This window comes from Hippopotamus amphibius, chromosome 2 (assembly GCF_030028045.1).
Source record: "Hippopotamus amphibius kiboko isolate mHipAmp2 chromosome 2, mHipAmp2.hap2, whole genome shotgun sequence".
NCBI lineage: Eukaryota > Metazoa > Chordata > Mammalia > Artiodactyla > Hippopotamidae > Hippopotamus > Hippopotamus amphibius.
Genome location: NC_080187.1, coordinates 70,759,081 through 70,782,007, shown reverse-complemented (window position 1 = coordinate 70,782,007; position 22,927 = coordinate 70,759,081). Strand labels below are relative to the sequence as shown.

Sequence of the window (22,927 nt, the reverse complement as noted above, 5' to 3'; positions counted from 1 at the left end):
CTATCCAAATAACTCATTGTTTTATTTTCTACTGAGAAAAAGTACACGAGCTGGTAAAACAAAAACAAAAACACAATGCCTGTCGATTAAACTCTGCTTAGAACTCTCATATCAGTATATAATTGGGTCTTTGAGCCCATTTTAAAAAATTATCCAAGGTTCACTTCCTCTCTCTTCTCTTCCCAAAGGTCATAATAATGAGCATCCTGACTTTAAAAGCAGTTGTTAACATTTCTAGGTTTCAGACTGTTAATCATGGCTGTATTTCCTCATGCAATTGCCTCATTTCAATCTAGTCAGTGCATAGAGATAGTAATAATAATAATAAAAATAACACATACCATGTACTCCGTGTATATCATTTGTTAAGTATTTACATATCTTGTATCTAACTCCCATATCAACCTTAATGTAGGTATTGTTATCTGTATTAACAATCAGGACAAAGACTCAGAAAAGCTCAATAACTTGGTCAAGATCACACAGCTTACTAACCAGCAGAGATGGGATTTAATTTGCATCCTTCTGAGTACAAAGTCCATACAGTTTTGTGTAGCAACTACTTTGCAATCCATGTGGAAGTTACACTCAAAATTAAAAGACAATAACAGCTATATTGCAGGGGAAAACAGAACTATTCAGGCAACCCTCTAAGCAATTTAGTGAATACATCAGAGAAAATGGTTTTATTTTGGAACAGCCCTTATTTTTTCCACTAATCTACTACCTGAGTCTGGACACTAAAAATTAAGGTAAACCAAGTCAAAATATAAAGAAAAATGAATCACATCAACCCCGAGAATTCTTTAAGTTAAAAAAAATAATTTAGACATACAGAAAAATTACAAGAATAGCATAACCACTCATCTACCCCTAGTGTTAGCATCTTATATAGCCATAGAGAAATTATCAAAAGTAAGAAACTAATATTAACCCAATACTATTAACTAAACTACAGACTTAATCTGTAGCTCACCAGTTTTCCCAACTACTACACTTTTCTCTGTTCCAGCATTCAATCCAGGATTCCACATCACCTTAGTTGATGCATCTCTCTAATCTGTGAGAGTTCCCCAATCTTTCCTTGTCCTTCATGACCTGAACACTTTTGAAGAGTATTGGTAAGTTGTTTCAGAGAATGTCTCTCCCTTTAGTTTGTCTGCTGTTCCCTCAAGATTTGAATGAGGTTATAAATTGCTGCAAAGAATACCACAGAGACAGTGCCCTTCTCAGTGCGTGGTATTGGGAGTCCATGATGTTGGTATGTCTTTTTACTGCTGATGTTAACCCTTATCGCTTGGTTAAAGTGGTGTCTACCAAGTTTCTCCACTATATAGTTATTCTTTTCCCCCTTGCATCAATAATTTAAAAATACCTGGCTGGGGGCTGGAGGGGAGAGGATACCTTGAGACTGTGCAAATATCCTGCTTCTCCTCAAACTTCTGTCCACTAATTTTAGCATTCATCAATGAATCTTGCCCACAACAATTATTATTTTTGTGCTCTATGGTAGTTTTCTATTTCTCTTTCCCCCTACATTTATTAATTGGAATTCTTCTGCAAGCAAGAGCTGTGTCTTCTCCCCCTTCTATTTATTTATTCAGTTATTTATGTAAATCAGTATGGTCTCATGGATATTTATTTTATTATATGGATTATAATCCAATGTTATTGTTATTTGCTTTTGAATTCCAATTGTTCCAGTTTTGGTCATTGGCAGTTCTTTCACATTGGCTCTGTGCCTTTCCTAGTGCCCTACATTTTGGGGGGTTTTCTGTGTACTTTTTTTACTTCCTGGTGCCACAAGATGCTCCAGGCTCACTTTATGATTTCCCTATCCCAGCCTAGAATCAGCCTTTTCTGCAAGGAGTCCTTCTTCCTTTTATTAGTGCATGGTATTTGAAACCAAGATCTGAGGGCTAGGTGTGCTCATTACTACCATGGTGTCATTGCCTCTAAGCCGTCTCAGCAGATGGGACTTGGAAAATACATACTTACTAGTCCCCCACCCCAATACACACACACACACACCTTATATTTATTTCTGTATTTATCTATGTATATTAAAAAATGGGTTTTTATTGATACCTCTGATTCTAATTCTAAAGACTTTGCTTAATATTTTATCCAGTATCTCCCCAATGAGAGGGTCAAGAAGAATGAAAAAGGCTTATGCATTTAAATAGCATCCTGCTATTGCCTAGGTCAACGGTCAGCAAACTACAGCCAATTGCCTGTTTTTGTGAAATATTTTCATTGGAAAAAAGTTTTATTGGAACACAGACACATTCACTAATTTAGGTATTGTCTACAACTACTTTCCACTAGTACTTAATAACTGAGTAATTACAACAGAAGTGTTTTGAGTTACAAAGCTGAAAGTATTTTCTATCTAGCCCTTTACAGAAAGGGTTTAGAGACCCCTAGCCTAGGCTGTTTCAAATTTTCATCTGAGAGAGAAAATGGAAAGAATATGGGTTCAAATTCCATTCTTCCTCCTACAGTTACTAGCCACAGGCAAACCATTGACCCTCTCTGTGTCTCAGTTTCCCCCTTCCTTGAAGTGTTTTGAGGAAGACTAAAGATCACATGAGTAAAATTCCTGGCAGATAATAAATGCTCAACTAATGGTAGCTAGAATTACTTCTGTAGGTGGATTGTTTAGAATTTTGCACAAAAATAATCTATTTTCAGTGGTGGCTTAGATGACTAATACAATTCACAGAGTCTGTTTGGCCATGGGGACTCTGAACCATAATTCTAAATTCAAATACTCACTGCATCACTCACTACCTTTTGGACCTTGGGCAAGTAACAATGTTTTTGAGCCTGTTTCTTCCTACATACAAGGGTAATATCTTCATAGGCCATAAGAAGTTATGTCTGTAAATGTCTTTATGCCATGGCCCCCAACACCGGTCAGAAAACAAAGCTGGGATGGCTACATCAAAATTAGAATCAGATGTGTTAAAATACACCTTCCTGGCCCTATCCTCAGGAATTCTGATTCAGGAGGTCTAGAATAAGGTCAACACTAAGCATTTTTAGCAAATACCTAAATTTAGTTGCAGGGCCAAGTCTGGGAACCACTGTTACTCAGTAGTAAAGACCACGCAAATCCCATCTGTGATCTCATGTCAGCTCTACATACTCATAGTGTCCTGCTACCTTCCACTCATTCAGGTGAATGCTTGGCCCATTCAAGGGTTTCTGAAAATGCTACAGGAAACCAAAATCTCCATCTTCTGAGCCACTGCATTATATTCCTTTATAGAAGATTAGGTCCTACTGAGAGGTCAATAAGATTCCCCATGTTTCAGACTAATCTATTCCTTCAACATCTTCCTCCTTCACAAAGATACACTCTGTGAGTCTCTCCCTCATTGTATTAATCAGTAAATATAAAACTAAGAACCAGGTGGGGATGTGAGGAGGGGAAAAGGGAACAGGAAGATGAGCAGGAACACTGGTAAGGAGGAGAGCAAATTAAAATGGGCAGTTGCCCCCAGCTAACCCCTTCTCACATTGTCCTGCTTGTCAGTAGGGCAGGGTAAGAAACAGAGATTGGAGCAGGTACAGGGCCTTTTAACCCATAGCTGGGGCCCACAGTAGGGTTGCATCTGGGTGGTGGGAGCTGGGATGGAGATTCCTGGGGTCTTTTGATGTGAGGGACACACATCACTGTGAGTTCAGCACACGCCATACCTGAACACTCTTGGGCTGGTACCCTGGCTCAAAAGCCAAGACTCCACTGCTCACTCTAACGCACCAACAGGGACCAGCAAGGACTGGTGTAACCAGAAGCAGGAATATAATGGAGACTGTCAAATTTAGTGGTGTCCAAGGAGCAGCTTTAAAAGTAACTTAACCCATCATCTGCCGGAGATTTTTTTTTAATTGAGGTAAAACTTACATAACATTAACCGATTTAAGGTGTACATTTTAGGTGGCATTTAGTACACTCACAATGTTGTGTGTCTGTCACCTATATCAAGTTTTAAATATTTTCATCACCCCAAAATAAAACCTCGTGCCCACCAAGCAGTCACCCTCTTGTTCCCCTCTCTACCAATAACTTTTTATAGTGAAGCATGGATTTTCTTTATAATGAGATGTTTAGCCACTGTCTGAGGAGCTTTGGTAAACTCTAGATTCAAAAAGCACAAGAACATTCTCTCTTCAACCAGGTGGGATCAGCTTTCTGGAAAGACCTAAGGTTAACTTTCCCTTCCCTCTGCCTCATTCAGTCCAGTGGGAACAGTGCCAAATTCATATACACAATTACACACACCCCCCCCCAGGCTGGTCAGTTTCATGTGGTTGATAACCATGAGAACAAGGGCAACACAACTGCTCTGAGAAGAACCTATTAAGCACCCAAAGCCTGACTGGCCCCCCCACCAAATGGGTCCAGACAGTGATCAGCTCTTACCCGCTGCTTCTCTGGATCCACATAACGAATGCCAAAGTAGTCCTTCTCCAGCAAGCTGTAGTAGTTGCAGATGTGGTCAATAAGAAACTGCCCTTTGGTCTCCCTCTGCAAAGGAAGCACATTTATGTTTCAGCCAGAGCTTGCCTCGTACATTCATGTCTAAAATGTGCCTCATTCATTCCAATAGGTCTGTGCTGAGAGAAATGAATTCATTCACCCCAGTCTCTGGAGCAGGAGCTTCCAAACTCTTAACTGCAATCCACAGTGAGAAATTCATTTTATACTGTGAGCCATTACACACACACACACACACACACACACACATGCATGCACTTGAAACCAAAGGAACACCAAAAAGAGGAACCAAAAGGATACCAAACAATACCCTGTCTAGGAGCAAAGCACTCTACTATGTTCTATTTTATCCTGTTGTATGCCATTTAATTTTTCTAATGCTACTTATGATTCAGAACACTGATTTCACAGCTCGATAACTAGTAGAGATCCATAGTTTGCAAAACCATACACAATCCAAATGCAATGCACCCAGCTGCTTGTTCTAACTGCTCCGTAGTAATCATTCATTCAGTCTTCAAAACAATCCTACAAGGAAGGTCCCCATTTTACATCTGAAGCGCTTACCCAAAGTCACACAACACGTGCAGAGTAAAGCATGATTTGACCCAGGTCACCAGGCTGCAGAATCCAGACTCCATGCCACTTTGCCTCTCTGGAACATTGGTTAATCTACTGTGACTCTGTTAGGACACAGGGTCTGGATGGTATGGAAATGCAATGAATGTATCAGACAGAACACCCCAACTCCCATCAGGAAAGGTGGAAAATTTGCTGCCTCAGGCCTCACAGCCACCATATCACAACCATAAATCAACATAGAAAGGTACTGTGGTAGACTGGGGGAGCCCAAGACTGGGATTCAGAGACAGGTCTGGGTGACTTTGAGTAAACTCCCTAGCTGTTTTCACATCAGTAAAATGAGTTGTTGGACTAGATTTCTAAGTTGGCTTAGAAATCCCATTTTTCTTCTAAAATTCTATGAGCAAGAGAAATATTAGCCAAGTCTCATTAAGATAAATACCCTTACAACAAAACTCCTTAATAGCAAAGACCCTTCCAAGCCCTCATCAGGATATTTGATAACTTTCTGCTTCAATCAAAGTCGCTGACAGACTCATGGAATGTTTTAGGCATGGAATGTGACCTACAAAAATAAATGAAGAAATTAGAGACATTTAGTGAAGCCGCTCTTCCAATCCACTAAAACTAATTTTGGAAGATCAGTTTGGTCTAGCTCCATGATTATCTTCTTATTAGAAACCACTACCACCAGCTTGAGAAGCTGATGAGAAAGTCATTCGCTGGCCTGAGATGCACTGCTCTGAACAAAGGACTGGGGCTTATAAGCACATACCGCGATATGAAGCCTCAATTTTCCTGAGGTCACTTTTGAGTATAATTTTGGATGAGCTTTGAACCTTTACTTTCTTTACCAGAGAACCCATTTGATGCAGCTCAAAGGGACAAAACATCAAAATGGAACTTGTTTTTAGATTTCTGTAATTGTTTTTAACCCAGGAGGCTCAAATGACAAGCTATATCTGATGACAGCTAAATTCAATGCCCAGAATATAATCAATGGATATATTTCCTTTCATAGATTTATTCTGCAGCCCATCCCTCTTTATTCTGCAACCCATCCATCTCAGAGGCTGCTGCAGGATCAAATCACTGAACACATGAGTTCATCATTTTATGACTGGATTGCCAAGCTCTCTGAAGCAGAATTTAGTATGGTGGACTACTCCCAACATATGCAAGACACACAAGACATGTGAGTTAAGGCAATGCCTTGTAACGACATGGGACCTTGATTGTGTATGACAGCTGCTGCTAGCATCGGGCCCTGAAGATGTAGTACTCCGAAGCTCAACAAAGGTTTTTTTTAATGATTAAATACAGCAACCAATATATACTGTACAGCAATATCTCAGACTACCTAAGATCCTTGAGAGAAGGAAAAACCACTGCAGACAATGTAGTGACTGGATAATACAACTGCATCTGAAACAGGGATCAATGCCTTCCGCAAAAGCAGGTGAGGCCAGTTCCTGTGGGTCCAGGCCATCAGGTGGGTTTTGGGTCTCTGCTCCTCAGAGCACCACCCTCAGTCCAGCAATACCGTAGCGAACTCAGCATCACCTGGGAGGGAGCTTGTTGGAAACAGAATTTCAAGCACCATCCAAACCAACTGAACCTAACCTGCATTTCAGCAAGATCCCTCAGTTATTCATAAGCTCACTCAAGTCCGAGAAGCACTGATCTAGAGGAATTTTCCCAATACCGGAAAAGGGCAAAAATTGTACCTGTCTCCAGAGCCCACAAAAAAAAAAAAAAAAATGCCCATTTTCCATTGAGAATTGTCTATTACTCAACTCAGAAAAATCAAAGGTTTTTCCAGCCTAGAGAACTGCCCTGCATCTGAAGGCTGCCAGCCAGCCTCATCATCTTCAGATGCTCTGCACTGCTGCCTCGTGCCAAGAAGCCAGTTTACAGCTTCACGTTCTGCTCTGCTCCCTGCCTGCCCAGAGAGCTGGACAGTGTTCTTAAGTCAGGTGAAGTACCTATCATTATCACTTCCACACATTCAGCCCAGCTCTTGCACTCAATAAAAGGCCACCCAGGCCCAGTACCAAGACTTGCAAGAGCTTGTTCAGGGACCAGCTATGTGAGGGTGCAGACGTCCAGCTGCCAGCCCCACACATCTCTCTTCAGGGAAGGAGCTTGGGGGTGGGCACTGGTTCTGCCCCCCACCTCCCACCCCTGGAACTCTGCTGAACTAACCCAAACCCTCCATTCACTTCCTCCTGAGGTTTCTGAGGGTAGAGCCCATACTTCACACCCTATTCTGCTACCTAAGCCAGTAGCTGGCATACTGAGTGTTATCGAATGAATAAATGGGGGCAACTGCTTTCTCTCACGGAAAACCTGGGTTCTAGAAGCTAACAGTGAGCCTCAGGCCAGACAACCCATTCCCCGTGTTAGAGATTCCTGAAATACAGTAGAAGTAGCCAACTTTCACCCTAATCTTCAAGGGTCTACAAGGAGAAGTGGTTACCAAAGATTTCAAATATAAGGACTCCTTTTTAATGTCAAAGGTTTGTAGATTCTCCCACAGGATAGCAGTTATATTTTCAGTACTGACTGAAGAGGGAAGAAAAAAGCAAACAGCTAATATAACTTCCTTGGAGCTGTTGCCCAAGTTGTGTTTTATTAATCACAACAGCGTTTCACACATGTGGAAAACAGTAGGCACAAATGTGTGCGCAGGGCCCCCTACAGAGGTCGGTAGGATGCTATGCCTCAAGCACGTGCCTGAAATATACCTTTGATGCCATCGCTAAATGAAGTTACACAGTCTCAGGGTTGAAAGAATAATTTGTCCACCATACACAGTTAAAGTGCTGTCCCAATACTGGTCCTCACCACCTATAGTGCACTGTGAATTGATATTTTTATAAAGACTATACTAAAATGTTATAAATATAGTTGTATATTTTTAATGTGTTAAAAATCTAAACCAATCTAGCCAAGGTGTGGTCTATGGACAGTACTGGAATATAAAATATTTGTTACCAGTCCTCCATAAGCAGAGACATTAAGAGTAATTTTTTTATTGTGTTTTCTACAAGTTTTAGTCCAAATCAGATTGGGGGAACAAGATCTAATACTAGTCTCTCACCACAGAGTTTGATGTGCTGATCTAAACTGGGCCGCCATGTTTGAGGTTTCGGTTTGGGATTTCTTTACCCCAGAAATCTCAAAGTGTGAAGGGGGCTAGGCCCTCTCTCCATCTTCTCTGTCCATTTTTCAGACAATTCTTGGTGTGCGTGTGGATCCCTGGACTCCTTCCAATAATCCCACATTCTCTCAGCATTCTCTCCCACAGACTGGAAAAGAACCTAATTTTTGTAATCACAAACTATTTTTCAGGAAATCCCATCTCTCCTCCCCACCCCAAAGTATGTATTAGAAAGCCTTAAGCAAGTCATGAGATCTCTGAGACTTAGTTTCTTCTTGTATGAAAGGGGAATAACGATGATACCTTCCAAATCTACCCCACTGGATTATTTTAAGGCTTGTTCACACACTTGTTAAACATCTATTATACAGCAGGCATTGGGATAGGAATTAGAGAAAAATACTGAGCAAAACAAAATTTATAATCTCGCAGACTTTAAAACCCTGTGGTTTGTAAAATGCGAAAGCATTTTTGCAGACTGCAAAGCACTATACCAATGTAAGATGTCATTATTAATAATATTAAGAATTATTATAATCTTAAATCTTTGTCTCCAGTTTCATAGATCAAGATGCAAGGAAGTTAAGAGGAACAGTATTGACCTCCCAGAACTGGCCTCTATGGGAGAAAAAGTGAACAAAGAGACACAAAGAACTCATTATTTTTGCTTAACTCCTCTTGCAGCCAATTGCTGATGATGCATTTACTTCAACTCCCTGGTTCAATGGCAAAGTTAAAATAACATCTGTGCTTAAAGAAAAAGAACAAGTGAAATCAATTGGCTAAGTCAGCCATAGCTTGTCTTCAATGAAAAAGTGTGGCAAATTTCAGTCCTTAATTCTTAAAACTCTATGTCAAGATGTTTGTTCGTTCAGCTGGAAAATTCCTTTCTTATGTAAAATTTTTAAAAACTTTCATTGAAATATGGTTGATTTACAGTGTTGTGTTAGTTTCAGGTATACAGCAAAGTGATTCAGTGATACATACATATATATACACACATATATATTCAAGACATTTGCTACCTTTTAGATATTGCTTAAATGAGGAAAAGAGTACCAACCCCCGAAGTACTTGATGTGTTCCTAGAAACCAACACTTAGAGTTTGAGCAGGTAACTTCAGGAATGAAGGTTTGAACATAATAACGGCATTGCTGTATGTTAGACTCTTACTCTACACCAGGGACTGCGTTTCATACTTGCATTTAATCTCCTGATAACACACTGAGGTAATTCATGTTCTCCCCATGTCATAGATTTTTTTTAAATGGACTCAGAACAGTGAAGTTTGTCTATAAGTGTGTCAAACTCAGATCCAACGCCTATGCCCAAGCAGTTGTAGGAACTCAATTTGCCTATCTGACCCCTATTCTCTATGTGGAGAGAGAAGAAAACAACAACATGAGGGATTTGGGAACAGTATCAAGTGCCTCAGCTACTAGAATTTGGACATTGGCAGAAAGAAGCACTGGGTTATCAACCGCCACACCAGGCCTAGAGAGACTCAGTTTTATAAATACAAACCACATTATCACAGACGTCATTTGTTAATTGCCCAGCATCCACACACCCCTTTATCTTTCTTAATAGAACATAGATTTTGTTCAGGTATGCAGATATGTGTACACACACATGTATAGGCAAAGCCCATTAGCCTCAGGAAACTATAACCCACCCTTATCTCCAGGTCTCAAGCTCAGCTGGTATAAGGGTAATCTCACCCCTCTTGTCTGATTGGCTCAGGAAAGGACACATGTCCTGGTTTAGGCCAATGAGACATGAGGAGCAATCAACCAAGGTTTCTGGGATGGCTCCTGTTTACTCTTCTGAAAGAGCTTATGGAAGAGACTTTCTATTCTCTCTGGATGTTGTTACATAAAGGTGTGAGGCCTAGAACTGCTGCAGCCATTCTGAAACCAGCTTGAGGATGAAGCCACCACGGGGTGAAGTCAAAATATTTACAAGAAAAGTGGAACTTCTGTTTCCAGATTATCAATCATGAAGCTCATCCTAAGTGTGAACTTCCAAGGATGCCAACAAAATTCCTTGATTTTCAGCCAGTACAAGTTGATTTTTCTGTTTGGTGTACCCAAAATGTTGACTCTGGAGAGAAGGTAAATCAGTGCCTCAGGACAAGTAGAAGAACAAAGAGAAGACAATAGTGCTGGTGTGAAACACAATTAGAGGTTATTGACTAATGAACTAGAGAGCTGAGTCCATCTACCAACAGATTCTATTTGGCCAGCAAGGTGTTTCTGTATCTTTAAATTGAGAAACTGCACATGAAATTTGGATGCTGGCTGCTCTTGAAAAGGTGGAGGGTCTGGAAGCTGGGCCATGAAGGTCTGCTGAGCTCAGAATCAGCTGCCCCTTCTGGCGGGGGTGGGGGGGGGGGGACCTTGCAGTCCACCACATTCCCATCCATTCTATCATCTTCCACATCTTCCATTTCCCTTACTTCCCTGATCCCCAGAGGAATTTGAGTTTACCACCCTGATGTGAGGCAAACTAGAGGCTTTCAAAAGGGTTTCTTGAAAGAATTTTCCTTGGAACTGCTCAGAAGCATCCTCACAGCCAGGAAAAGACCTCAGTGGACACAGCTTTGAGTTGCCCTCTGAGGCCACCCAGCCACTGAAAATTTAGGACCTTTGAGGGAAGGAGGGTCCAATACAGACCACACTTTAGGGAGAATCACTGAGATGAGGAGAGCAAGTGATGGTCCGAAGAACCAGAAGCATAGACCAGGACGCTGGAAACAGTTCATTTGGGGGCTGGCACTGTGCCCCCAGGAACCCTCTCAGACAAATAGAAGTGGGGCTGCCAGACCTAGTTTTCTAGTAATAAAGGTTGTGAGGTTCTTGTTCAAAGGGCCTTTTGTTTGGCACTCTATGCTTGCAGGAGTTGCTCTTGAAAATGGGCAGCCCCCACGATGCACATCTAGGGAAGAGCAGAATTGTCAGTCTCTGCTGAGTCTTGGGAAGGAAGAATCCAGTTCCCATCTGGATAACTAGAAACTCCAAGTGGGGTTTCTAGACAATTATAAGGCCTGAAACAGCAACTGAATACTCAGTTTGCTGCCAGGAGCATGTCTTCTAGGGACAGGTGGTTGCATTTCTTGCATGAATTAAGGGCCTCAATCCATTCACCTTCATTGGCAGGTGAACAAAGAATAGTAATGAGAAACTGGCAAACTAAATAGTTCTGCTTCTATTGTGAAGAATAAGCATTTGTAAATTTAAGAAAGATTTTGGCTTGATTGAATAACATAAAAACGCGCTGTTTATATCTGTGCTTAAAAAATTCAAGCATATTTGTGTAAATTCATACATTTTGTTATGGTGGGCACTACAGCTTTAACCAAAACAGAGCATCTCTTTAGAAAGAAATTAGCTTTTATAATTGGAATTTAAATAGAAAGTGATATATCACTTTGTTAATTGTTCCTTCCCATTGCACCCAGTAACTGGTATTTAATATTTGGCTGTGATATATATTCAGAAAATTGCATTATCCTCAGACACTGAGGAAAGTAATAATATTAAAGCTTTTTACATGGGGAGAAATGTAAAGGAAAACAAGAATAGAGGGATCTCTCATGGTTAATCTGTGGTTCTCATACAGAAATTAAAATTTGTTTTGATTTGTGTCATTCAAATATTTTCAGATGTAGGAAAGGTAAAATCAAGGTTTCAAAAAGCTGAAGCACCTAATTCTGAATACAGATCTGCTTCATAGTAATAATTGATATAATATGGCTAAGATAATTAGGAAAATATAGGCTAGATCAATTAAAAGCATATTTGTGAACAATACATACTCATAAGGTGGGGGAAGGGAGGGCATGGTTACCACTGTAGCAGTGACCTAAAAGCTAGAAAATAACAAATTGGCAAACTAAATAGTTCTGCTTCTATTGTGAAGAATAAGCATTTGTTAATTTAAGAAAGATTTTGGCTTGATTGAATAACATAAAAATGTTATTTATTGAGGGGGAGAAAATAATTATTTAAAAAGAAATAAGATCTTTAACTTGATAAAGAACAGCTACAAAACCCTGCAGCTCACATCATACTTAATGGTGAAAAATTAGATGTGTCCCCACTAAGACTGAAAACAAGGCAAGGATGTCCCCTCTCATTACTTCTGTTCAACATCATGTCAAAAGTTCTAGTTAATGCAATAAGAAGGAAATAAAAGGCATACAGATTGGGAAGGAGGAAATAAAGTTGTCTTTATTTGAAGATTAAGTGATTGTCTACGTAGAAAATCCAAAAGAATAGACAAAAAAAAAAAAATCTCCTGGAATAAGTGACTATAGCAAGGTTGCAGGATACAAAGATAAATATACAAAAGTGAATTGCTTTTCCATATATTACCAAAGAACAACTGGAAGTTGAAATTAAAAACACAGTACCACTTACATTAGCACCAAAACCATTAAATACTTAGGTACAAATGTGTACAAAATGTATGTGAGGAAAACTACAAAACTCAGATAAAAAAACAAAAGATCTAACTAAATGGAGAGATATTCCACATTAATGTAGATAAGACTCAATATTGTCAAGATGTCAGTTCTTCCCAACTTGATCTACAAATTCAATACAAGCCCAATAAAAATCTTAGCAGTTCTTCTGTGTAAATTAACAATCTGATTCTTATGTTATTACAGAAAGAGGAAAAGATCCAGAATAGCCAATAAATGTTGATGAAGAACAAAGTCAGAGGACTGACTCTACCCAACTCCAATACTTACTATAAAGTTTCAGCGATCAAGACAGTGTGGTACTGGCAGGACAATTGACAAAGCAAAAACCAGAATCGAGAGCCCACACCAACAGAGCCCAGAAATAGACCCACACAAATAAAGTCAACTAATCTTTGACAAAGGAGCAAAGACAATTCAATTGAGGAAGGAGAGTCTCTTCAACAAATGGTGCTGAACAACTAGAAACACACATGCAAAAAATAGAAAAAAAGAAGCTGGACACAGACCTTACATCCATCACAAAAATTAACTCAAAATGGATTATAGACCTAAATGTAAACCACAAAACTATAAAACCTCTAGAAGGAAACATATGACAAAATCTAGGTGACCTGGGTTTGTAATGGCTTTTTAGATACAATCCAAAAAGCATGATCCATGACAGAAAAAACTGGTAAGTTGGACTTCTTTAAAATTTAAAACATCTGCTCTGCAAAAGAAACTGCTCAGAAAATGAAGAAAAACAAGCCACAGACTTGAAGAAAGTGCTTGCAAAACACATATCTGACAAAGGACTTGTATCCAAACATATACAAAGAACTCATAATTCCATGATAAGATATAAACAACCCAATTTTAAAGGAGGCAAAAGATCTTAACAGACACTTGACAAAGAAGATACACAGATGACAAAGAACACATGAAAAGATGCTCCACATCATATATCACTAGAGGACTGCAAATTAAAACAACAATGAGATACCACCACACACCTATTAGATGGCTAAAATCCAAAACACTGACAACACAGAATGCTGGCAAGGATGTGGAGCAACAGGAACTCTCATTCACTCCTGATGGAAATATAAAAATGGTACAGCCACTCTGAAATACAGTTTGACTATTTCTTACAAAGTTAAACGTAGGCTCAACCCAGTAATTTTGCTGCTAGGTATTCACACAAATAGTCAAAAACTTATGTCCATACAAAAATGTGTACACAAGTGTTTATAGCAGCTTTATTCATAATTGCCCAAAATTGGAAGCAACCAAGATGTCCTTCAATAGGTAAATGAATAAACAAACTGGTATATTCATATAATAGGATATTATTCAGTGATGAAAAAGAAATTAGCTTTTACGCCATGAAAAATGAAGGAAACTTAAATGCATAAAGTGAAAGAAGCTAGTCTGAAAAGGCTACTTACTATATTGAATACAAATGGCATTCTGGAAAAGGCAAAAGTGTAGAGACGGTAAAAAGATCAGTGGCTTCTGAGGTGGGAGTGGGGATTGAATAGATGAAACACGATTTTAGGGCAGTGAAACTATTCTGTATGACACTTTAATAGTGGATATATGACATAATATATTTGTCAAAATCCATAGAAGTATATAACACAAAGTGGAACCCTAATATAAACTATGGAATTTAGTTAATAATAATATATCACTATTGGTTCATCAATTTAACAAATATATCACACTAATTAATGCAAGATGTTAGTAACAGGGGAAACTGGGGTGTGGGGTAGTGATTATATGGGAACTCTACTTTCTGCTCAGATTTTCTGTAAAGCTAAAACTACACTAAAATATAAAGTCTATTAATTTAAAAAAGAAGGAAGGGAAGGGGAGGGGAGGGAGGAGGAAAACAGCAGAGCACCTCAGGGAACATGAACATAAAAACTGCAACTCAGGAGACAGACCAAAGAAATAAATTTGACAAAATAATCTTGTAATTATTCAAAATCAAAATGAACATAAAGATCTTTTCTTTCATTATTTAAAGTTCCAAAGGGGAAATGTACAGTTTTAAGTAATTTCCACTCCAGTGGCTGAGACAAGATTTTAAGCAAAATGCTTTCAAGCTGTCTTCATTAATCAATACTTCCAGAATTTAAGTACATCTTCACTTAATACCTGCTCTTCCCCTTAGTCTAGCCTATGATCTGCAACTTTTGTTTCTCTAACAAATGTTGTGAAATAGACAGGCCAAGCCCTCTGTGTCTCTTGGTCTCCCTGAGCCCCAGCATCACCTCCTCTTCTGAGATTGGAATTGGCAGGCATTTGCTTAGAAACTCCTGAGTGCCTGGCACTGTGGGTCACGCTCTGTAAATTACCTCAACTAATCATCTGATTTAATTCACATGAGCCCCAGGAGCTAGCCGATTTTCCATTTTCTAGGAAAGGAAGATAAAGCTTAGAGTGATTGAGTAACTTGCCCAAAGTCACACAGCAAGTAAATGGCAAAATTCAAGTTTGAACTCCAGCCTCTCAGACCAAAAAGAAAAGACCAAAATTATTAAAAGGAGCAATATGTTCATTTAAAGGGGAAAGCATTAGAGAATGTTGGAGTTGGAAGGTATTGTAGAGCGAATCTGATCCAAACCCGTCATTTCAGAAATGGGGAAACTGAGGCTCAGAGAGGTTAAATGAAATAACATGAATTACTGTTGGAACTGAGACTTAAAATCAAGAGTTGGAGCCAAGATGTATCAGTCAGGATAGGCTATGTTAAGCTGCAGTAACAAAGAATTCCAACATGTCAGTGGGCTAATACCACAAAGGTTTACATCCCATCTTTAATATATAGCCAGTGCTGATTGGTAGGTTAGGGCTTTCCTCATCATAGCTTAGAGACTCAAAATGACGAAATCCTCTTGACAGCAGTTTCAACAATCACCACAGCAGTGGGAAGGGAATGTGGTAGATCCCACACATGCTTTGTAACGTCACTTGAATGTGGCATATATATATATATGTACATACACAAACACACATATATACATACATACCACACACACACATATATACATACATACCACACACACACAGAGAATATTACTCAGCCATCAAAAAGAATAATGACATTTGTAGCAACATGGATAAACGTAGAGATTATCATGCTAAGTGAAGTAAGTCAAAGACAAATGTCATATGATATCACTTGTATATGGAATCTTCAAAATTATGCAAATGAATTTATTTACAAAACAGAAACAGACTCACAGACACTGAAAACAAATTTATAGTTACCAAAGGGGAAAGGGCAGGAAGAGATAAATTAGGAGTTTGGGATTAGCAGATACAAACTACTATATATAAAATAGATAAACAAAGTCCTATGTACAACACAGGGAACTATATTCAATATCTTGTAATAAACTATAATGGAAAAGAATCTGAAAAAAAATTTATATAGCTGAATCACTTTGCTATACACCAGAAACTAACATAATATTGTAAACCAACTATATTTCAATTAAAAAATGTCACTTCAGCTTATCAGCCAAAGCAAATTAAAAATCTTGCCTATAAGATGGAGCTATATGTAATGAGGTGGATAGACCTAGAGTCTGTCATACAGAGTGAAGTAAGTCAGAAAGAGAAAGACAAATATTGTATGCTAACTCATATATATGGAATCTAAAAATGGTACTGATGAACTCAGTGAAAAGACAAGAATAAGGACACAGATGCAGAGAATGGACTGGAGATCTCAAGGTTTGGGGGCGTGGGGGGTAAAGGGGAAGCTGAGATGAAGTGAGAGAGTAGCATAGACATATATATACTACCAACTGTAAAATAGATAGCCGGGGGAAGTTGCTGTATAACAAAGGGAGTTCAGCTCAATGATGGATGATGCCTTGAAGGACTGGGGGCCGGGGGGGGGGGGGGGAGTCAAAGGAGGGAGGGGATATGGGGATATGTGTATAAATACAGATGATTGACCTTGGTGTACCTCAAAAACTGGTACAAGAGTGTAAAGCAATTATATTCCAATAAAAGAAATTAATTAATTAAAAGAAAATCTTGCCTAACTTTAAGAGGAGAGGGAAATGAAATTCCACCATGTGCCCACAAGCATGAGAAATGGAATGCTTGTGAAGAATCCTAATACCTATCACTCTAGGGTTGGTGTAACACTTAATTAGCATAATACACCAGATTTGCCCTCTGAAAGAGTATTTTTAAAATACTTACCTAGAACAACAGTATTGTCACCCATTTTACAATCTTCACAAATTTACCTTGGGCCTCTCTGTAACAACTTAAGGAATTCAGTGAATTTGGAGTCTACAATCAACCTGAAATCACCTGCTGATCATATTATTTTAAAAATTATATGAGAATATAGGGGTCCAAGAAAGACAGTCAATTAGAAGCTGCCATTCATATACAGGGAGAGTAAAGAGATCATTTGTTTATGGAATTCTTAATACACCCAGAAGCTTAATAAAGAAGATAGAATTCCTCCTGAAATTGCATATGGATATCTACACTGAGCTCAATAGTTTAAAAAAAAAAAAAACCTCAGGACCAATTAAGCATAGATCCCCTTCGTAGTCCTGTCTATCTGTCAAGAGTCTTGGGCAGAGGGATCCTCCAGTTTCTGAGGCTAATCTGACAGGGCAGCTCTTGGCCCATCCAAGGTGATGAGGTAAAGCAGCTGGAACAAGAGTTGTTGAATGGTTTATGGAGAAATTCAAAACCACTTACATGGTTAGTAAGGCTTTGCTCAGGTGGGGGGAAAAACTTTCCTCCACCTAGGCAATACAAAAAGAAAACTAAACAAGAGCAGAGAGATGAATCAGAAAGAAGATCATGTACCTGTAGCCCTACTACACCCATGGGAGTCGACATGGCTCAGTCTTTGCACTGCCCAGACACATTTAGAGTACTGCAAAGAAATCCAGCTCTCCAGTATTCATTTTCAAGGAACATTTAGGAGAACCTAAGGTCTAACCCACAATGTTTTCCTAACCCCTTTTAGCCTCTCCAAATTGTCTTGTACCTTCCAGGTGCTATGAAAACTCTTACCCCCAAATTCCCACCCATTGCCAAACTAAAGGCTTCATTTTTAACCTTATTTGCAGCAAGAAAACATCTTTCTTCTCCAGGAGAAAGGAGAAGGGAGAAACTGGGCAGAAGGGTGGCTTGAAAGCTCACACATGCTTAAAACTATAGAGGTGATGTGGCTTTAAAGGGCACTCTGCAATGGCCCAGGACACATCGCTGTGTATCTGGTCTAGCCTGCCCAAGAAGCATCCTAACAAAGTTGCTAAGACTGGGGATGGGATGGGTTGGGAAGGAAAAAGGAAATCCCACTAGACAATAGGTTAGTCCCAGAATATCTTTCACTACTCCAGCATACACATGTCTAGACATGGCTGTCCCACAGGGAATTTAATTCAGTGTCATAAGTAACATGACAATGGTCATAACCATAGTGGGAATAGTAGCTACAAATTACTGAGCGCTAACTTCAATGAGGGCCTGTGCTAAGAGCTGCACAGAGATTACATCATTCACTCCTTCTAACAACCCTAGCACCAGCTTATTTGGGTGGATGACCTTCTAGAAATGTATGATTTCCACCCACCTCCATTCCTAATTCTTCCAAGCTGCATTTTTTTCTCTCTCAGACGCTACTCTTTATTCTGGCAAAAGACCAACCCAGCATGGTCCATAATTTCCACTCTGAAGGCCTGATGCCTCACTTCAATAGTATCATTCTAGAAGAGTCTCACATCACTAGTCAGGCAGTTAGCTAGTCTGCAGCCCACATGGCCCCTGAAACTCCTGAAACAACCCTCTGTGTGCTGGGGAGATTCCCAGGCACATGAGTGCATACACACACACACACACACGCATGCACACACACAAGAATGATTTATCACAAATATTTAAAGACTGAAAGGCGTAGGCTGGGTTCCCCGACTATCACACTCCCCCTTTCTTCAAGTGATTAGTCACAAAGGAGGAACAACATCTTGGTTATATTTACATATTTTCTGACTACACAGCAACCCAAGCCAAGGGTGGTGTTTTTTGGTTTTTTGAGTTTATGAAACTAAAAATATAGAGAATGATTGATGTGAATTTTAACAGCCATCATCAGCTATTACAAACCAGCCTTCTTTAACTCTCCTCTGCCTTTTTTCCACTCTTTGCAGCAGACAGGAGCTTCAGGAAGGAAGGGAAATATCAGATGCAATCTACCAGCTCCTTAACCCAAGGAATTTTGGCCCATTGTTTAGCATTGCACAACACAGAGCCTAGTGGCACTGTATAAACACATAAGAATGCACGGAACTCTTGCTCAAAAACAAGTATAAAAGTGAGAACCCCTTCAGGAGTTCACTCTTGAGAATGCATGAGACGACAGTCAAGACACCACATAAAATGGGGAAAAAAAAGATTATAAGATGGAATTAACATTTTTGGTAAAATTCCTATTTTTACATATATATGCATATTTGTACACATGCATTTATATGTACACTTAGGTGTGAAGAATAAAGACTTAAAGGCTGGATTTCCTAGGTGGCACAGTGGTTAAGAATCCTCCTGCCCATGCAAGGAACATGAGTTCGAACCCTGCTCTGGGAAGATTCCACATGCCACAGAGCAACTAAGCCCGTGCGCCACAACTATTGAGCTTGTGCTCTAGAGCCCATGAGCCACAACTATTGAGCCCATGTGCCGCAACTATTGAAGCCCACGCACCTAGGGCCCGTGCTCCACAACAAGAGAAGCCACTACAATGAGGAACCTGTGCACCACAATGAAGAATAGCCCCTGCTCGCAGCAACTAGAGAAAGCCCATGTGCAGCAACGAAGACCCAACACAGCCAATAAATAAATTAAACTTTAAAAAATTTTTAAAAATTACAAAAAAATAGAGTTAAAAAAAAAAGACAAAGGCTAAAAGGCTAACTGTTGGTGATGATATCTGTGGGCGATGAGAGCTTGTATTTTTAGTTTTTCTTTGTGCTTATTTGCATTTTCCAGCTTTTCTACAAATAACAAGCAATAGGTTGGTTATAAGGGTAATGTATTTCTAACCACTTTTTAATCACTAAGTTTTAATCACTGGCTTACTCTCTGAAGGGAACATATAGACTATCCTCCCTCACGCCAATGGCCTGAAGTATCCTTAAGACTCACAAACCAGAATTCCAGTGAGTATCATATTATCTGGAAGCCCTGTCTCCTTTTTATCCAGGAAGAAAAAGAAGCAAGAGACAAGAGGCTGCATGTAGTGAGGATGCTTCTGATCTTGAAGTCCCAGTACTGACTTAGAGTTCCCTGCCTCTGCCAACCACTGGCTCCAGGCAAGTCACCAACCAACCTTCCTGGGCCTCCAGGCGCCCAGGTGTGCAACAGCAGGCTGGCCCTGATGCTGGTGAGGCTCCATCCGAGACCTGAGCTCCCGCAGATTTGGGTTTCAACATCGCCTCCTCAGCAGAGGGCTGCCCCACCTCATCTAGTGCTCATGTTGATCCACTTGCATCGAAACCCAACTAGCAGGGGGGCCCCTAAAACTTACATCATAGGATGAGGAGAGAGCAGCTCTGGGATAATGAAAGATGATGCTGAATGTGTCCATCACCCCTCTTCCAAGCCAATGCCTGCTATGAGGGTGGGACCAGAGCTGACAGAGGTTTTAGCTTGAAAAGTTTGTTGGGAATGGGGCAGGGCTGCATGACTGGCTCTTGCTTTCTGTCTTGATGGGAATTCTGCCAGTTTTAAATCTTCCAGTTTTAAATCTGCCAGATTAAATCAAATAATAATTTATGGGGTGGGGGAAATGTATGAAAGTGGTCAAAGGGTACACACTTACAGTTATAAGATAAATAAGTTCTGGGGATGTAATTCACAACATGGTAACTACTGTTAATACTGTATTGTAGTATTTGAAAGTTGGTAAGAGAAGACTTTTAATGTTCTCACCATACACAAAAAAATTACAACCATGTGAGTTGATAGATGTAGTAATCATTTTGTATATCTTACATACATAAATCAAATCATTATGTTGTACATCTTAACCTTACACAATGTTATATGTCAATTATACCTTAATAAAGCTGGGAAGAGGGTAAGAAATAGAAAAGTATCATGGTTAATCTCTAGTCTCCATAGGTAAACTATAAGCCAGAAAAAAAGTAACGTTTTATTTTACATAGCCAATTTCTTATCTTTTGCAGCAATTCTATCAAATTCCATTCCCCCATCTCCACACCCACCTCTGCCCCCCTCACACACTCTGAAAAGTTGGTTGTGATATTTATGCAAGGCAGCCAGGGTGAGGAAATCAGAAAAACAGATAAAGAATACTGCTCAGGAACTTCATGCATCTCCAGAGTTCAGACTTCCTGGAGTATAGTTCATCTCTGCTTCTTCTGCCTCCAGCCACAGGACACTAAATTTCCCTGTTTCCTCAACTGCCCTCCACCCACACCTGCTAGCTCCTGTCTCTTTCTACAAAGGTCCTCCCAATCTTTCCTCCCCATCTACACAGCCAAAAGTCGGAAGGTGAGGACACAAGTCAGAGCCAAAGAATTCTTTATGATGACCTGAAGCGCCTTGGAGAACCAGTCTGGAGGCCTTACTCTGAGTTCAGTGCTCCACTGCAGAGTCTACAAACACATGCTTTGTGAAAACGAGGAGAATCAGCTCCCAAAGATTCCATCTAGTCCCCCTGGGAGAGAGGAAAGCCCTTACAGGTAACAGTCACTGGTTAATTACAAAAACCTCAAGAAAGGAAGACGAGGTTGCTTTTCTCCTACAAGTCAAGGAAAGGTCCTGGTGACAACCCTCCCAGATCAGAACACACCTTCCAACCCATGAATGTTGCTCCCCCAAATTATAAGCTGCAACTCAGAAAGTTACATCCTTGGGCATTGGACAATGAACAGAATGCCAAAGGGTCCTTATTTGTTGGTCAGTAGATGTTAGCCGGTGTCAGCGAGGACTCACACCAATAAAGAGAACAGTCAAATTCAGACACGTAAGCTGTATGTATCTGTTGCTCAGGCAGCTGAGTTTTATTTTTGTTACTATTGTTTGTTTTTTATTTTCCTCCCGTTAATCACTCAAATACCCTGCAAAATGGTTTCACTCATGCCATTCCTCCCTGCTCTACCTACCAAAATTCCGTTATTGATGTGTTCGCCTGCTGGTACTAGAGAATTCACTGCAGGAGCTGTCCCTATTCTAGAGTCCTCACAGAGTACCCACGGCCTCAGTGACACCTCTGTCCTCTGAGCTCATTTGGAAATTGATGAAATACTGCCTTGGTCCTCTCATTGTTGTCATGTATGATGGTGTAACTTAGGGTGTATCACTTCTCAAGTTTTCTCAAGTAAATTTCTTCCTTGAATTCTTCATAGGGCTTCACAGAATAATTTGTACATAGCAAATGGTTAAAAATAGTAATTAAGCCATAATGAAATATACATTTTACCTATGTAATTTCACAAAGTCAAAAAAAAATCTCAAAATAGTTAACCTCATGGGGGGTGCAATAATGGAATTATACCCTAATAGAAATCAAAATTAAACAGGGCATGGGTAAAATTTTTTAGGTGTTAATTTAAGGAATTTTTTAATCCCTGTTTTCTCTCTCCTTACCCAGACTGTTTTCCCCATGTAAGAGGTAGCAGACTCTGCAATTCCTAACCTCAGAGGGTGTACGTGGCAGGGTGAAAATTAATAGCTGGATTTTGTTTTCAAATGTCTAAACCCACTGAGGAGAATAGCATGAGGAGTGTTCTAGCTATCTACTGCTGTGTAACAAACTGTTCTGAAAACATGGAGGCTTAAAACAATAATAATATATTATCTCTCATAATTCTGTATACTGACTGAGCTCAGCTGGAAGGTTCTTGACTGGGGTTCCCTACATTGTTGCAGTAAGATGGTAGCTATGGCTTAGAAGCATCTGAAGATATCTTTACTCACATGCCTGGTACCTGGCTGAGTTGGGCTGGTAGGAACTGTTGGGGGCTAATGGAGTCTCCCCTCTCCCCTTCTCCCTTTTGTCTTTCTTTTCATGTAGCCACTCTATGCTGCTAGCTTGGGATTCCTCACAGCATGGCAATCTCAAACCAGGCTTCTTAATTAGCAGCTTGCTTCCTCCGTGATGAGCATTCCCAAAGGATCCCAGCAGAAGTT

The 22,927-nt window shown here is 39.8% G+C and overlaps 1 protein-coding gene across 2 annotated transcripts in view; it reads right to left on the bottom strand.

Moving 5' to 3' along the window:
- FRMD3 (FERM domain containing 3) overlaps positions 1-22,927 on the bottom strand; it is a 280,138-nt gene that overhangs the window by 143,351 nt on the left and 113,860 nt on the right. For both annotated transcript variants that reach the window (XM_057724971.1, XM_057724970.1), the window contains exon 2: positions 4,433-4,537. In XM_057724971.1, the coding sequence (XP_057580954.1) occupies positions 4,433-4,537 (105 nt within the window). The remainder of the gene's footprint in view (positions 1-4,432; positions 4,538-22,927) is intronic.